This window comes from Pan troglodytes, chromosome 2 (genome assembly GCF_028858775.2).
Source record: "Pan troglodytes isolate AG18354 chromosome 2, NHGRI_mPanTro3-v2.0_pri, whole genome shotgun sequence".
Classification (NCBI taxonomy): domain Eukaryota; kingdom Metazoa; phylum Chordata; class Mammalia; order Primates; family Hominidae; genus Pan; species Pan troglodytes.
Window position 1 is genome coordinate 56679896 of NC_086015.1, and position 13733 is coordinate 56693628.

The following is a 13733-nucleotide window of genomic DNA, read 5'->3' on the forward strand; positions in this document are numbered from 1 at the left end:
CCTCCTAAAGTGCTGGGATTACAGGTGTGAGCCACCACGCCTGGCCCTTTTTTTAAAAAATTCTAAGATAAAGGGAATAATTACTTAAAAAAAATAGTCTCTAAGGCTGGGTGTGATGGCTCACGCCTGTAATCCCAGCACTTTTGAGAGGCCAAGGTGGGTGAATCACAAGGTCAGGAGTTCGAGACCAGCCTGGCCAACATGGTGAAACCCCGTCTCTACTAAAAATACAAAAATTAGCTGGGCATGGTGGCATGCACCTGTAATCCCCGCTACTCAGGAGGCTGAGGCAGAAGAATTGCTTGAACCCAGAAGGCGGAGGTTGCAGTGAGCAGAGATTACACCACTGTACTCCAGCCTGGGTGACGGATGAAGACTCCATCTCAAAAACAAAAACAAAAACAAAAAACCTCTCAAATGTTTATTAAAGATAATGCTAAAAATGCTTAACATAATTGCATGTTTAGAGAAATATTACATAGAAATAGAATATTAAATAGTAAAAGTACAATCGTTTCAAAGGTTGCAAAATAGTTTCTTTTTGAAATGTGCTTTCTTCAGAGACTGTTTGCTATGCTTGGCCAAAAGGAGCAAGTAACCATTCAGAGATCCCAGAACTAAAACAGTAACATGAAGTTTAAGATAGTATAAATTTAGATTGGGCTGATTCTTTTTTATTTATTTCTTATTTATTTATTTTTGAGACGGGGTCTCACTCTGTCGCCAGGCTGGAGTACAGTGGCGTGATCCTGGCTCACTGCAACCTCCGCCTCCTGAGTTCAAATGATTCTCCTGCCTCAGCCTCCCGAGTAGCTGGGACTACAGGCATGTGCCACCACGCCTGGCTAATTTGGGTTTTTTTTGTATTTTTAGTAGAGATGGGGTTTCACCATATTAGCCAGGATGGTCTCGATCTCCTGACCTCGTGATCTGCCCACCTCGGCCTCCCAAAGTGCTGGGATTACAGGCGTGAGCCACCACGCCCAGCCTAGATTGGGCTGATTCTATCAGACATGATTTAGCCTTAAATCTCTGTGACTTTGCCCACTGATTTAAAACATCCCCGAGGACTATTCCCTTGCTGAGGGAATTTTTAGGTAGAAGCAAATCATAAAAACACCAAAGCAAACAAAACGTAATTATTTTTATAAAAATAAAAAATACGTTGCTCATTTCCCCAAACTCCTAAACAGTGTGTAAGGACCATAATTTAAATTTTTCTTGATGGATCAGAATAAACATATAGTTGCTATGTACTCCCAGGTAAGAACCATAATCATTTATTAAGAATTTAGGCTGGGCACGGTGGCTCATGCCTGTAATCCCAGCACTTTGGGAGGCCAAGGCGGGCAAATCATGAGGTCAGTAGTTCAAGACCAGCCTGGCCAACATGATGAAACCCTGTCTCTACTAAAAATAAAAAAAAATTAGCCGGGTGTGGTGGCAGGTGACTGTAATCCCAGCTACTCGGGAGGCTGAGGCAGGAGAATCACTTGAAACCAGAAGGCGGAGATTGTAGTAAGCAGGGATTACACCACTGTACTCCAGCCTGGGCAAAAGAGTGAAACTCTGTCTCCAAAAAAAAAAAAAAAAAAAAAGAATTCAATTAGGCCAGGCGCAGTGACTCACACTTGTAATCCTGCCTGGGCGACAGAGTGAGACTCCGCCTTAAAAAAAAAAAAAAAGAATTTAATTATGTGTTAAGAGCTTGATAAGTACCAGCCTCAGGTAATCCTAAAACCAACACACAAGATGGGTATTATTTCTTTTTCAAATGGGAAAACTGGGCATATGAGGTTAATTACTTGCACAAGTTCAGCCACCACATAAAGCAGTTGAAGGGGATTAGGAACCAGAGTCATGGAGCTAGAAGCAGATAAGAATTTGAAACTAGTCTTTTCTGACTCTACTACCTCTGATCTCTCCCCTAAAGAGCCTGCAGTTGGATTTACACCTAGGTATATATTTTGTTGCTACTGTAAGCGGCATCTTTTAAAAAAACTGTCAACTGTAATCCTTATACATCTTTTCTGATCCTTACACCTTATTGTTGTCACTGTAGGCTGGCTAGTACTGTGACCAACAAAGGTAACAGTATTACCTTGTTTCTGTTGGTAAGGGAAATGCTGTTACCTTTTCTCCATTAAAAATGGAGATACCCTTGGTGGGCACAGTGGCTCACACATGTAACCCCAACAATTCGAGAGGCAGAGGTGGGTAGACTGTCTGAACTCAGGCGTTTGAGACCAGTATGGGCAAAATGATGAAACTCCATCTCTATCACAAATATAAAAAATTTGCTGGGTGTGGTGGCACGTGCCTGAGGTCCCAGCTACGCCAGAGGCTGATGTGGAAAGATTGCTTGAGCCTCGGAGGTGGAGGTTGCAGTGAGCTGAGATCACGCCACTGCACTCCATCCTGGGTGACACAGTAAAACCCAGTCTCAAGAAAAAAAGGAGGCTGGGCGCAGTAGCTCATGCTTGTAATCCTAGCACTTTGGGAGGCCGAGGCGGGCGGATCATTTGAGGCCAGGAGTTCGAGATCAGCCTGGCCAACACGGCAAAACCATGTGTCTACTAAAAATACAAAAAAAAAAATTAGCCAGGCATGGTGACGGGCTCCTATAATCCCAGCTACCCGGAGGCTGAGGCAGGAGAATCACTTGAACCTGGGAGGCAGAGGTTGCAGTGAGCAGGGATTGCGCCATTACACTCCAGCCTGGGCAACAACGGCGAAACTCCGTCTCAAGAGAAAAGAAAAAAGAAAAAAAGGAGATACTTTATATCAATATCCCCCTCTCTTACTAGTTAGCAAATAATTTTTATCTTGAATGGGAACTGAAACAATTATCAAATGCATCTGCTGAGCAAATCATATGATTTTACTCTTATAATTTGTTACTGTGGTAAAGATTACTTTTTTTTATCTTTTCTAATCCTAAACCCAACTGTGTTATTATATACTATCTTTTATACACACTGCTAGACAGTGTGCTTATATTTTGTTCAGTTTTGATGTCTAGGTTATATTAGATTCACAGGTTATGTTAGATTCACAGAATGAACTGTGGAGCTCTTTTTCTATTCTCTGCATGAGTTTATTTAAAATTCTGTTCCTTAAATGTTTGGCCTGGTATTTTCTATGTGGGAAGATTTCATTTTATTCTTTTTTTTTTTTTTTTTTTGAGACAGAGTCTCGCTCTGTCACCAAGGCTGGGGTGCGATGGTGTGATCTCAGCTCACTGCAACCTCCGCCTCCTGGGTTCAAGCAATTCTCCTGCCTCAGCCTCCTGAGCAGCTGGGATTACAGGCGTGCACCACCATGCCTGGCTAATTTTTCTATTTTTAGTAGAGACGGGGATTCACCATGTTGGTCAGGCTGGTCTCAAATTCCTGACCTCGTATTCTCTCTTTTTTTTAAGAGACAGAGTCTCGTTCTGTTGCCAAGGCTAGAGTGTAGTGGAATAATCATAGCTTACGGCAAACTTGAACTCCTGGGCTCAGGCAATCCTCCTGCCTTAGCCTACCAAGTAGGTAGGACTATAGACATGCACCACACCACGCCCGGCTAATTTTTCTTTTTCTTTTTGCAGAGATGAGGTCTCGCTATGTTGCCCAGGCTGGTCTTGAACTCCTGGACTCAAGTGATCCTCCTGCCTCTGCCTCCCAAAGTGTTGGGATTACAGGTGTGAGCCAGCCTTTTTATTCTTGAATCCATTTTAGGTGCTTATTTTCTAGAAATCTGTTCATCTAAATTTTTAAATATATTTGCATAACGTTATTCACATTTTTTGGGGGCGGGGGGCGGGGGACAAAGTTTTGCTCTTGTTGTCCAGGCTGGAGTGCAATGGCACAATCTTGGCTCACAGCAACCTTCGCCTCCCGGGTTCAAGCAATTCTTCTGCCTCAGCCTCCCAAGTAGCTGGGATTGCAGGCAGGTGCCACTATATGTATTTATAGTAGAGACGGAGAAAGTTTTTCCATGTTGGCCAGGATGGTCTCGAACTCCCAACGTCAGGTGATCTGCCCACCTCAGGCTCCAAAAGTGCCGGGATTACAGGCGTGAGCCACCAAGCCTGGCCTTATTCACACATTCTTTTTTAAAACTGTATGCTCTCCTCCCCGCCAATATTGTTTATTTATGCCTTTTTGACAATCTCACCTCAGACTTATTTTTATTAAGGGTTTTAACAGAATAACTTTTGATTTTATTGATCTTTCCTGTTAAAGGTTTCCTTTCTTTTCTTTTTTTTTTTGGAGGCAGGGCTGGAGTGCAGTGGTGGGATCACGACTCATTGTAGCCTCAACCTCCCAGGCTCAAGTGATCCTCCCAACTCCGCCTCTGGAGTAGCTACATATGGCTTATTTTTTAAATTTTTCTTGTAGAATTAGCTGGGTGTGGTGGCAAGTACCTGTGGTCCCAGCTACTAGGGAGGCTGAGGTGGGAGGACTGCTTGAGCCCAGGAGTGGAGGTTGTAGGGAGCCAAGATCACGCCACTGCTCCAGCCTGGGTGACAGAGGGAGACCCTGCCTTAAATTTTTTTTTTTTTTTTTTGTAGAGGCAGGGTGTTTCTATGTTGAGCAGGCTGGTCTCAAACTTCTGGACTCAAGTGATGCTCCTGCCTCAGCCTCTAAAAGTGCTGGGATAAGAGGCGTGAGCCAGTGTACCAGCCTGCATTGTTTTAAGCCACTAAGTATGTGGTACTGTGTCAGCAGCAATAGGAAACAAATACTTACATGAAGAAGTGTGTTCAAATCTCTATCTTCATTCATTTTCTGTTTAGCTCTTGAGAGAAGAGGGCTTCCAGACTAAGGGTAGTGTTTTGAATTTCTCTGTAAAGTTTCATCTGCTTGTTTTACATATTTTGAGCTCTTCTACAATTTAACTTGCTGATGAAATTAACCTTCTACCATCATTAGGCAATCCTTTTTATCTGTGTAATGATCTCTGTTTGAAAGTCCATCTTATCAAAAGTCAGTGTAGCTACTCTGGTTATTATTCGCCTGGTGTATCTTTTAGCCATCCTTTCCTTTTTTTCACGACAAAAGCCCAATTTTATTATTTTTATTTTTATTTTTATTTTTTATTTTATTTTTTATTTTTTTTTGAGACGGAGTCTTGCTCTGTCACCCAGGCTGGAGTGGAGTGGTGTGATCACTTCAGGTTCAACCTCCCTGGGCTCAGGATCCTCCCATCTCAGCCTCTCAAGTAGCTGGGAATACAGGCATGCACCAACACGCCTGAATAAATTTTGTATTTTTTGTAGAGACAGCGTTTTGCTATGTTGCCCAGGCTGGTCTTGAACTTCTGGGCTCAAGCAATCCTCCCACCTAGGCCTCCCAAAGTGCTGGGATTATGGGTGTGAGTCACCACACCTGGCCTTATCCATCCTTTTAGATTCAACTTTCTTATGTTTTTATATTTGATGTGTCTCTTGTAACCAGCCATATAACCTCTTTTTTTTTCCCCCCAAGACAGAGTCTTGCTCTGTTGCCCAGGCTGGAGTACAGTGGTGTGATCTCGGTTTACTGCAGTCTCCACTTCCTCAGTTCAAGTGATCTTCCTAAGCCTTCCGAGTAGCTGAGACTACAGGTGCGCTCCACCATACCTGGCCAATTTTTTGTATTTTTAGTAGAGACACGGTTTCACCATGTTGGCCAGGCTGGTCTTGAACTCCTGACCTCAAGTGATCCACCCCCCTCAGCCTCCTAAAGTGCTGAGATCACAGGTGTGAGCCACTATGCCCGGCCGTGTGTCACTTTTATAATCAGTAAAAAACAATGCTAACAAGAAGATAATATTTTTTCAATTTCTGATAAGACCAGGCCCAATTTAAATAAAAAAATACTTAATTCTGTAGATCAATGTTTCAAAAAAGTAAATTTATACATAATAGCCTATAGTGATTATGAAATTTCTATAGGAGATTTAGTTAAAAACAAGATACAACTGGAGAAGTCTGTTGTGTAACATTCAATAATAAAATTGAGGCCAGGCGTGGTGTAATCCCAGCACATTCGGAGGCCGAGGCAGGTGGATCACGAGGACAGAAGTTCAAGACCAGCCTGGCCAATATGGTAAAACCTCGTCTCTAGTAAAAACACAAAAATTAGCCAGGTGTGGTGGCGCGTGTCTGTAGTCCCAGTTACTCAGGAGGCTGAGGCAGGAGAATCACTTGAACCCAGCAGGCGGACGTTGCAGTGAGCTAAGGTCACACCACTGCACTCCAGCCTGGGCAACAGAGCGAGACTCCATCTCAAAAAAAAAAAAAAAAAGAAAGAAAGAAAAGAATATATCAGAATAATTTAATGAAACAAATTTTATCTTTACACATAAAAAATCTATAGTAAAGGGGAAAATATTATATCAAACTTAAGAGAAAGACAAGCCAAGAAGAAATTAGAGCATACTGAAAATATAAGCTAAAGCCTGAAAATCTAAGATGAATGTGGATTTCTGAGATTTTCTGATGCTTTTACTAGTACTCACTATTTATCATTATAGGTTTTAAACCAGGATCTGCTAAGTTATCAATTATTTTTACAGAAGTATTATTTACCCAAATATGAATTTTAAGACAAGATAAAGCATTAACCTTTTGATAGGTCTGACTACCAGAGTACAATCAAATGCAATAAAATAGCATGTACTTCCCAAACCAGCAAACCCTAGGCCAGAAAAAAATCACTGCAATTTCATTTAGCTAGAAGGATCCACTAAGAAGGCATTTCGCTAGTCAAAACCTAATGCCTACCAGCTAAAGCAGCATCTTCTTCACTTTCTGAGCCATACTGAAGTGCCATTGTAATTGCTGATAAACGACCTCCTTGTACTGCTCTTTTATTACTACAAAAAAAAAAAAAAAAGCAATTAGACAGGGAAGGATGTTATAATAATTAGGTTACTTTACAGGGAACAGGAACTATTAACAAAGTGTTAAGATGAAAGAAAAATAATTTCTATTCAATTGCCTCCTTAGTTTATCTCTGTACTTAATGGTCCTCATAATCAATCTTAGCCGAGGAAACTATTTTTTTCCTCTTAGAAAAGAGGGAGTGGAAAATAAGGACTCAGTCACAGTTGCTGATAATTATCTTCTAAGATGTTCATATTTTAGAATACAAATTCTATTATGAGGCTGGGCGTGGTGGCTCATGCCTGTAATCCCAGCACTTTGGGACGCCGAGGCAGGTGGAACACCTGAGGTCAGGAGTTTGAGACCAGCCTGGCCAACGTGGTGAAACCCCATCTCTACTAAAAATACAAAAAATTAGCCGGGTGTGGTAGTAGGCACCTGTAATCCCAGCTATTCGGGAGGCTGAGGCAGGTGAATCACTTGAATCCAGGAGGCAGAGGTTGCAGAGATTGTGCCACTGCACTCCAGCCTGGGCAACGAGAGCAAACTTCATCTCAAAAAAAAAAAAAAAAAAAAAACCAAACAAACAAAAAATTCTATTATGAATTTAAAAAACCTATTAGTATTTAACCTCACATTTTATTGGTAGCTAATATTAAACACTGCCTGAGAAACAATGCTTAAGCATCGTCTGAGAGGTGATACAAGGCCTACGTTAGTAATTCAATCTTTTTTTTTTTTTTTGAGATGGAGTTTCCCTCTGTTGCCCTGGCTGGAGTGCTGTGCCACGATGTCGGCTCACTGCAAACTCCGCCTCCCGAGTTCAAGCGATTCTCCTGCCTCAGCCTCCCAAGTAGCTGGGATTACAGGCACCCGCCACCACACCCAGCTAATTTTTGTAGTTTTTAGTACAGATGGAGTTTCACCATGTTGGCCAGGCTGGTCTGGAACACCTGATCTCAAGTGATTCACCCGTATCAGCCTCCCAAAGTGCTGGCATTACAGGCGTGAGCCACTGTGCCCACCCTAGTAACTCAACCTTTTAAATAAACCATTTGACAACAGATTCTCATTAACAACCAAACTATACCCAAAAATATTCCTTCAAGATAGCCATTGGGCAAATACTAGTATGCCTATCTTTATAAGCACAGGTCAACTCTCAGACTAAACACTCTTTTTCTCACCGGTAATACTTGCTAGTGGGATTTCTCTCTTCACCAAGGCTGCCTTTACTGTGTGAAGGACCTGTCAGTCTGGCTGCAGCCAAGTTGGATGGAGTCCTATCCAGAGATAAGATAAAAAGCTTAGAAACCTGGTAGCTGAAATTAGAGTGCTGGGTAAACAAACACACACACACAACCATTTTCTTCTCTTCTAAATAGAAATGCTAAAATACTTCTGAACTTCTACTATGCAGCAGACTCTGCTTCAGGCCCTGGGGACTCTGCGGGGAAGAACAGACCAGGGCTGGTCCTAGAGAGCTTTTGGTCACTGCAGTGACCAGAGGACCTGGTACTGAAACAATGTCAAGGCCAGAGGAAAGCTTTGAAAGTAGTCACCCAACCTTCCCATTTCAGGTAGGGGGAAATGCAATCCTAGAACTAAGACTAGTTCAAGATCACAGTCCTGGCCGGGCGCGGTGGCTCACGCCTGTAATCCCAGCACTTTGGGAGGCCGAGGCGGGTGGATCACAAGGTCAGGAGTTCAAGACCAGCCTGGCCAACATAGTGAAATCCTGTCTCTACTAAAAATACAAAAAGATTAGCCGGGCATGGTGGTGTGTGCCTGTAGTCCCAGCTACTTGGGAGGCTAAGGCAAAAGAATTGCTTGAACCTGGGAGGTGGAGGTTGCAGTGGGCCGAGATTGTGCCACTGCACTCCAGCTTGGGCAACAGAGTGAGACTCTGTCTCAAAAAAAAAAAAATCACAGTCCTAGTACAAGGAAAAGCCAGGATGAGACTGGATCTCCTGATACCTGCTAAATAGCCTTACCAAAAATATGAATACATACTACTAATATTATATATAAATACCATACTATTATCTATTCTGTGTAATATTAATATATACCATATATTATATATGTATATTCATATTTGTACAAAGCAATGATATTTGTACAAAGTATATAGTGATGTAAAGTTTTAAAAAATGTTTCTAGTTAAATGAAGCCCTTCAGCAGCAAAGGTGCTAAGAGTTACTACTATCTTCAGAATTATAATATCAACTGTAAGTATCACCTTGAAATGCAACATAAACCGTGTTAATGTTTATTGATTTCACTACCTAGAAAATTCAGCAAATATAAAGGCATTAAGGGTTTTAGACATTTTCTTTTTTTTTTGAGACCGAGTCTCGCTCTGTTACCAGGCTGGAGTGCAGTGGTGCGGTCTCAGCTCACTGTAACCTCTGCCTCCCGGGTTCAAGCAATTCTCCTGCCTCAGCCTCCCAAGTAGCTGTGACTACAGGCATATGCCACCATGCCCGGCTAATTTTTGTATTTTTAGTAGAGATGGGGTTTCACCATGTTGGCCAGGATGGTCTCAATCTCTTGACCTCGTGATCTGCCCACCTCAGCCTCCCAAAGTGCTGAGATTACAGGCATGAGCCACCACGCCCAGCCTAGACATTTTCTTAAACCTACCTCATTCGAAGACTTGACTTAGCCATTTCATGATGTTCAATTTCAGCCTTTTTCATATAAAATATTTTTTTAATTGAATTTGCATCCTGTCAAGATAAAATTACTTGGTTTAAAAAAGGAACAGATAAAAGGACAGCTTAATGCCCCCAACTCATGCAATGGGCACCTTCTATGGCACTCTTTCTACTTGGAGCAGACTTCCATTCAATACCCACAAAGCTGCATCCTCCAACATTTCTACAAGCTTCCAAAATATCTATCTTCATAAAGTTGTCACTAATTAAATATAAGTTAAAATGCTCCTAGTTCTTTCATGATTAGTCAAGTAATATTTAGACAAAGATCTAATGGTATAATACAGTAATGCCCCACTGTCCGTGGAGGATACATTCCAAGACCCCCAGTGGATGCCTGAAACCTTGAACGTTGCCAAACCTGGAACACATTTCTATGTCTTCCATCCACAAATTTAATTCCTTTTCCATATTAATGAAGCACTTTTCATGCACTGTGGCTGTAACTTTTTGCAGTCTGAGGTGCAACAATAAAACTAGCAGAAACTTCTTTTTTTTTTTCCTTCTTTACAATTTCATGAATAGCAGATTCATCTTTTTTTCTTTCTTTCTTTCTTTTTTTTGGTGGAGACAGAGTCTTACCATGTAGACCGGGCTGGTCTCAAACCCCTATCTTCAAGTGATCCTCCTGCCTTGGCCTCTCAAAGTGCTGGGATTACAGGCCTAAACCAGAGTGCCCAGCTGGGAGATTTGTTCTTACTGTAGATCTTAGCAATCTCAGCATACCTTTTTTTTTTTTTTTTTCCTTTCTTAAGTCAAGAACTTTCACCTTTTCACTTAAAGGGAGCACTTTAAAGCTTCTTGAATTGCCAGCATCACAACTCTTGTGCTTTGAGGCCATTATTAAGTACAATAAGGTTACTTGAACATAAGCACTGTGATACCACAGCAGTCGAGCTGATAACCGAGATGGCTACACAGTGACTAACGGCAGGTGGTGTATATAGTGTGGATAGACTGAACAAAGGAATGATTCATGTCCCAGGCGAGACCAGATAGGACAGAAGTGGATGGCATGAATTTCATCACAATACTCAGAATGGTGTGCAATTTAAACTGATGAAGTGCTTATTTCTGGAATTTTCCATTTAATATTTTCTGATCTCAGAACCATACGAAAGCAAAACCGCAGATAAGGTGAGGGACTACGGACAATTAACTCTACTTGTGTACGCTGACCTAAAAATCAAAATAAAGATGCACTTCTAAGATTAAAGATTATATACACAAGTTTAGAATGAATGTACTTGCTTAAGTTTCCCTTCTCTTTAAAACTTATGTTAGAAAAAATAATTAGACCCAAAAGTAAAATTCTTAACTGTAACAACAAACAATTAGTACTGTATATTATTAAAATGTCCTATTAGGGACTAGGAATACAAGGACTTCATAGTTCATTCCTGATTTTCTCTCAGAATTTCTTAAAAGATGAAAAATAAAAGTTATCATTAAATACCAACAGCAATTTTGAGTATTTGAGTCAGCATTCAGAAAATTTAAATGATTTTATTCCCAAAAGATTTTCTGAGTCTCCTTCGGCAAATTCCCAATGATACACGATTAATTCAATAAATTTCTACAAGCAATTATTCATTACAGAACTATAAAACTTCTAAGATGGAATTTGCAAAGCAATGAAACAGTCATTTTACATTGTGTACTGCACTACACAGATTGCTTTTTATATTTATGAAGTTTAAATGCAGGGAATAAGTCAATATTTAACTAAAAAATGGATTCAAAACTCACCAAGTCTGGTATAAGGACAGAAATTTAGGTGAGTGGAATAGAACCAAGAATCTAGAAATAAACCCATACATCTATGGTCAATTGATTTCTAACAAAGTTGCCAAGACAATTCAATGGGGAAAGAATAATCTTTTCTATATATAGTGCTGGGATAATATCTCATATCAAAGAATGAATTTGGACTCCTACCTTACATGTACCTCACATATATAAAAATTACTTCAAACTGGATCAAAGATCTAAGTACGTTAAGAGCTAAACTATAAACTTCTTACAAGAAAACATAGGTGTAAATCTTTGTGATTTTGGATTAGGCAATGATTTATTTGATATGACACTTAAGCATTAGCAACCAAAGAAAAAAATAGATAAAGTGAACTTCAAAATGAAAAACTTCTGTGTGTCAACAGACACAATCACAAAAGTGAAAAGACAAGAGAATGGGAGAAAATATTTGCAAACCATTTACATGATAAGGGTATAATATCCAGAACATATAAAGAACTCTTACAACTCAACAACAAAAAAACAGGTAACACAATTAAAAAACGGGCAAATGATCTGAACATTTCTCTAAAGACGTATGAATGACCTAAAAATCAAAATAAAGAATAAAATAAAAAGATGTTCAGCATCACTAATCATTAGGGAGATGTCAATCAAAACCACAATGCCATACCACTGCACACTCTCTAGGATATCCATAATAAGAACAAAAACAAAAATGGAAAACAAGTGTTGGTGAGGAAGTGGAGAAATGGCAACACCTGGATATTGCTGGTGGGAATGTAAAATGATAGAGTTTGGAAAACAGTTTGGCGGTTCTTCAGAAAGTTAAATATACAGTTACCACACATGGCCCCGCAATTCCATTCCTAGGTATGTATCAAAGAGAAAATATATATATATATATATATATATATATATGTAGTATTTATATGTCCACATAAAAACGTATATGTGAACATTCACAACAGCATTATTTATAATAGCCAATAAGTAGAAACTATCCAAATATCTATCAACTGATGAATGGGAAATAAAATACAGTGTATATCCCTATAGTAGAATATTATTCCGCAATAAAAAGAACATAGTACTGACACATGCTACAAAATGGATAAACCCTGAAAACATTACGCTAACTGAAGGAATCTAGTCGCAAAAAATCCATATCACATATTATACGATTCCATTTGTGTAAAATGGCAACAGGCAAACACAGAGACTGAAAATAGATTTGAGGTTGCTTAGGGCTAGAGAAGTTGGGGGGACATAAAGGGCGACTGTTAATTGACTGGAGTGATGGCTGCCCAACTCCATGAATATAATAAAAACCATTAAATTAAATACTTTTTTTTTTTCTTTTTGAGACAGAGTCTTGCACTGTCGCCCGGGCTGGAGTGCAATCTCAGCTCACTGCCTCCCGGATTCAACCGACTCTCCTACCTCAGCCTCCCGATTGGCTGGGATTACAGGTGCCTGCCACCACGCCCAGCTAATTTTTGTATTTTTAGTAAAGATGGGGTTTCACTATGTTGGCCAGGCTGGTCTGGAATGCCTGACCTCGTGATCCACCCACCTAGGCTTCACAAAGTGCTGGGATTGCAGGCGTGAGCCACTGCGCCCAGCCTAAATTAAACACTTTTAATGGGTAAAGTGCATGGTATGTGAATTATATCTCAATAAAGTTGTTTTATAAAAATTACTGACCTTAAATTATCTACTATTACCAAGGAAAACAACAACAACAACAACAACAAAACTAACCTTGAATACTTGAGAGCCAGGCTCATTATAAGTTTTGGCATTTTTTGCGAGGAGATCTATATCTTTGGCCATTGCATGAATACTTTTGTAGCTTCCATTCTACAATAAACAACAAAATATAGCAGTTCCTTTTAATGAGAGTTCATCAGTACAACCTTTAAAAAAAGAACCCCACATATTTCTAAATTGTCACCATATTCCAAGACTTTATTGGAAAGTACACATATGAACAACATGTAAAGTCATTTTCTTTTTTAAAAATTATTACTGTACCCATTTATAAGTAAGTTTTTGAGATAGGTAACAAAACCAGAGCTGCATTATTCTCATAAAAATAAATTACAATTTTTAAAAAGTCAAATAAGGTAAAAGTTTTATTTTACAAACACATAGTGCTTACTATGTGCCAAGCACAGTTCTAAGTGCTTCATGAATACTAATTCTTTAAAGTGGATTTAATAGTGTGAAGCAAAACTCCCCCTAGTTACATGAACCACTTGGGGTAAAATATGAAATCAGTCCAGCACAGAGGCTAACATTTTCTGAGTACCTACTGTGTGCTAGAGCTGTCATATCTTAAGGCTCACTCAATCCAAAACAACCCAGGAATACTCATATAGTTGCCTAAATTTACGAAG

At 39.9% G+C, this 13733-nt stretch overlaps 1 protein-coding gene across 50 annotated transcripts in view; it reads right to left on the reverse strand.

The window, feature by feature from the left end:
* Window positions 1-13733, reverse strand: part of PBRM1 (polybromo 1) — a 139098-nt gene that overhangs the window by 89709 nt on the left and 35656 nt on the right. For 40 of the 50 annotated variants that reach the window (XM_054681971.2, XM_054681965.2, XM_054681953.2 and 37 more), the window contains 4 exons: window positions 13096-13194; window positions 9503-9588; window positions 8044-8139; window positions 6755-6846 (listed from right to left, as the gene is read on the reverse strand). In XM_054681971.2, the coding sequence (XP_054537946.1) occupies window positions 6755-6846; window positions 8044-8139; window positions 9503-9588; window positions 13096-13194 (373 nt within the window). The remainder of the gene's footprint in view (window positions 1-6754; window positions 6847-8043; window positions 8140-9502; window positions 9589-13095; window positions 13195-13733) is intronic. The other 10 variants (XM_063806821.1, XM_054681973.2, XM_054681967.2 and 7 more) reach the window with 2 other exon arrangements.